Source organism: Petaurus breviceps, unplaced genomic scaffold (assembly GCF_028583685.1).
Source record: "Petaurus breviceps papuanus isolate PSGF00001 unplaced genomic scaffold, PetGlider_PUasm1.0 175, whole genome shotgun sequence".
NCBI lineage: Eukaryota > Metazoa > Chordata > Mammalia > Diprotodontia > Petauridae > Petaurus > Petaurus breviceps.
This window is the reverse complement of record NW_027185764.1, coordinates 23,731,153-23,735,428: the sequence shown is the minus strand read 5'-3', so window position 1 is coordinate 23,735,428 and position 4,276 is coordinate 23,731,153. Positions and strand designations below refer to the sequence as shown.

At 33.1% G+C, this 4,276-nt stretch overlaps 1 protein-coding gene across 3 annotated transcripts in view; it reads right to left on the bottom strand.

Annotated features, from left to right (window-relative positions):
• Positions 1-229: 229 nt before the first annotated feature.
• The window catches only part of LOC138159070 (oncomodulin), a 36,295-nt gene continuing 32,248 nt past the window's right edge, over positions 230-4,276 (bottom strand). For all 3 annotated transcript variants that reach the window (XM_069085396.1, XM_069085395.1, XM_069085394.1), the window contains 4 exons: positions 3,326-3,393; positions 2,571-2,703; positions 1,868-1,977; positions 230-509 (listed from right to left, as the gene is read on the bottom strand). In XM_069085396.1, the coding sequence (XP_068941497.1) occupies positions 484-509; positions 1,868-1,977; positions 2,571-2,703; positions 3,326-3,386 (330 nt within the window). In that variant the 5' untranslated portion in view covers positions 3,387-3,393 and the 3' untranslated portion in view covers positions 230-483. The remainder of the gene's footprint in view (positions 510-1,867; positions 1,978-2,570; positions 2,704-3,325; positions 3,394-4,276) is intronic.

The following is a 4,276-nucleotide window of genomic DNA, read 5'->3' as shown; positions in this document are numbered from 1 at the left end:
TATTTAAGATGACTTTTGACCAAAAACGGTTGCTTATTATTATTTTTGTTTCCTTGTTAGCTCACATGCCAGACATTTCCTAAGGCTACATCACATTTTCATTGCTTGATAGACAAGAAACCTTGCTGAGAATTGCCAAAGAATAACCCTAGAAGTCTAAATTGTAATCATTTCTGTAAATTTACTGGGAAAGAACACACCCACACAGCAGCAGATGAGAAAACTTATTTTTTATTGGATGATTTTTTTAAGGGCATTGTCTGCTGAGCTTCCTTACAGGAGACATCAGAACTATACATGCTATCAAAAAAAGTCATTAGTTGCTGTCTTATTAACTCACTAAAGCAATGAGCAAATTACAGATGCTTGCCAGGAAAAAAAATAAGGGATAGAATGTGAAATTTCCCATTCATAAGGTTATGGAGGCCTTCCTGCAGTTTGGTCCCTTTCTTTTTTTTTTCTGTCTCCATAGACTTTGGGGCTTTAAGAATGCACCATTTCCTGGAATTCTAGAATAGAAGAGGTGAGAGCACTGTCAGTAAAGATGATACTTTAAAAGAATGCTACAGTTAATAACGAGTTCTGAAGAGGAAGGGAAATAATCAGAACAAATTGTCAGGTATCTTAAGGTAAGAGGTAGGCCAAGAGAAAGCACAAAAAAGAAGAAATGCAAAAGTCAATGATTGAAGATGAAAGTATTGTACTGTTTGTTTTTTATAATTTAACAAGTATCTTCAGCTTCACAGTGATTAGCTATTATATTCCTATTTTGAAATTTTTTAGTCCAGTTGTCTTTCTGATGACTTCACTGGAAAATTAAACAATATGGAAATTTTCTGTTGCTATTTGTGGGGCAGTTAATTTTTATTTTTCTTAAAAGTGTTCCTGTTCTTTCTGTAGCTGAGGATTATGTTCAGATTCTCAGCTTCAAGAGATTGTTCTTTTAAGGAAAACTTTCCGTAAAATGGGAATTTTACTCTGTACTAATCCTCTCATTTTATGAGAACAGTATTAAATGCTAAAAGCTTAAAGTGAATTTGGTTCAGTATCACTCAGAAGTCTGTAAGAAATGGATGTTAAAGATTAAGGGTGGAAACTAGGAATTAGCTTTGTTTTTAATAACAAACTTTGCTTCTTTTGAAGTCTAGTATGTGGATATTTAATGAGATTGATTCTCCCAGTATCTAAATTATTCCTTTTAGACATCTTTGGAAACCACATCCACTGTTTATGGCTACCATGGCAGTATTTGGCAAGTTGTTAAGTTGCAATTCAAAACTATTTTTTTTTCAAAAAATTTGCAACAATTTTATATTTAAAGTTAGCATGACAGTAAGAACCTACAAATGTTTCTGAGTTGATAAGTTCAGTTAGATTCAACTTGTTTTAAACACATATATATTATATATAATATATATTTTATATATATTATATATACATGTCCACATATAGTAATTATATTTTCAGTCTCATTTATATTTAAATTATATGATAAAGTCAAGTGGAAATATAAAGAGTCACATAATTTTGCTAAAATTTAAGTACAGTGGTTTATATATAGTAGATATTTAATAGATTTTGGCTGATTGACTTTGGACTACTTGATACACTAACTTTTAGTAAAAGTTATTTAAGAAATTTTAAGAACTTACTGAAAACTAATATTTCTTTGCCTTCAATTCAATAGTATCTTTTGAATGGGCCATAGTGTAATACATTCAGTACTGCCACTGCTTACTTGAAATTAATTCCTGTAAATGAAATTCCTTACACGTTCTTGCCCTAGTGCATTATAGTGCCCAGCAAATAGTGGGTCTAAGACATCCTAATAAGTTTTGTTTTGTTTCCCATGCAAATTGTTTCATACCATCGGCCCCAATTTTGCCATCTCCGTCATTATCGGCTGCCTCCAAGAGAGACTTGGTTTCTGAACTGGTCAGGACTCTAGCTCCACTTTCAAATTTCTGGAGGAAAAACCTACAGGGATAAGAAATATTGGTGGCATGTTTCTGGTAGACTATTTTCCTCAATGCATTACTCTTTTTTGGTTCTATTAATAAATCTGCATCCCAGTGTAATAATTAAACCTTTTGAAGGCCAGAGCTTTATTGTTTTATAAATGGGGGAGGGGGGTAAAAATAAGTAAGAATTCTTAAGACTTCTATTACAAAGAATCTTGGAATTGTAGAAAGGGTCCTAAAAGGTACTAGTTCTGATGCAACTTTCTGCCCCTTGCAGGAATATCCTCTACATTATCCCTGATAGGTTGTTATACTTACTGTTTTAATGTTCATTAGCAAAAAAAAAAAAAATAGTCCAGATAATGAACAATTTTCTGCAAAAAATTCTCGGGTAACATTTATTTAATGCTTTCTATCGTATATAGTAGATGCTTAATAAATGTAAACTGACTGTCTCTATACTTTTATGAAAACAGAGCTAAATGACTACTGTCCAAGTCAGAAATAGACACAAAAACAAAACAATCTTCTACCTCCAAATGTACAATTTAATGATAAGGAAATTCTAGTTCTTACATATTAAGGATATAGACAGAGGAAAACTCTTACTTGAGCTCTTCTTCATCCAGATATCCACTCTGATCATTGTCTATGAACCGAAAAATGTCCTTGACCTGACTAGCAGACATCTTGGACAGGCCAGAAGTCTCGAAGAATTTTTTATGGTTGAAAGAATCTGGGTCTGGAGGATAGAGGCAAGATTACCCCACCCAGAGTTTATTGGAGTGTTTCAATAATACTCTAAGCTATACATTGCTATAAAATTTTTTCATCACATCCCAGTATTGTAAGTGTGTTCTCATTAGTAAAAAGTCATAGAAAAGTAAAGTGACATTCCCAAAGTCATACTGAGATTCCAGGACAGAGCCCATCAATGGCATGTTAACTTGATTTTTAACCCAATGCTCTCTCTCCACTGAAGAATGTTTTCTCTCTTTTACTGGTGTCTAAGACACCAATATAACTATCCATTGTGATAAAATTATCAACTAAGACTTTGGTTGAATACTGTGTAGGAAAAAAAAAAGATTGAATGGATCATTTTTTTATTCAGCAATTTTGGCTTTGTAAAGAGAATCGCATTTTCAGATCCTCTTTCTATTAGATTATTAATCTAAAAATTAGCAAATTTTTGCTTTAATCTCTCAAAAAAAAGAATAAAATATACAATAAATCTATTGCATCCATTGGTGGTGATGGTGGAAGGGAAGAGTTGGATGCAGAAATGGCTAGGATTTACGGTTTTCTTCAGAAGGATAGAAAACTTTATATTGATACAACTTAACTTTTTTTTTTCTTTTTACCTTGACACTCCTCCAGGGCAGCAGCTATATCAGCAGCGCTAAGGACATCAGTGATACTCATTTTTAACCTGATCACATAGAACAAATGATATGTGATGAATTACAATAAGTAAATATCCACACACACAGTTGAATACATTCTATGAGACTCTAATGAAACCAATTATTTGTTCAGAATTTAAAAGTTTTGGGACAAAATGTAAAAATGTTTTGTTAAGGCACCAGTTTTATATAAAACCTATACTAACCAGGAGTGTTCTTCTTAGGACTCTCTCAGAATTTACACCAAAAGAGGAATAAAATGTATTGGATTTAGGAGTCTACTTAAATTTTCTGCTACTTAGAATCAATCATATTCCTGCCCAAAAGTGAAATGGAGGAATGCACACTATTTTTCAGATTTTGAAAGTAGCTGGAATGTAAGCATCCATACTGCGCATCTAGACTATTTCCTACTTTTTACAGTTAGAGACAGTGCTTCTTCAGATGCTCTATATGAAAGCAAAAGCGATTATGCCCCTGGAATATCATGGCAGAACTTAAAGCAAAAACAGAAAAGAGTATATTATCTACCTTCAAGTATGAGAATCAAATGAATGCCATACTGATCTCCTGGAGATAATAAGCCCAAATAGACCTTAATGATCGAGGTAAATAAATGCAACATAGAAAGGAATTGGGGGGTTGGGGTCACTGCTCACCTTTCTGGATTTTCCCCAAGCAGAAGCAGGAAAAAGAATCGAAGAAAGCAGAAAACATATGTGCTATTGCAGTGTTACCAACCCTACCTTATATAGGATTCAAAAAGTGACAATAACCACTTCTTGGATTTCCTTCTCAGGGATCAAATGGCCAGAGCTCAAATTTCCTCCCTGAGTCTTTTTTCTCTTTCTTTCTTTCTTTCTCTTTCTTTCTTTCTTTCTTTCTTTCTTTCTTTCTTTCTTTCTTTCT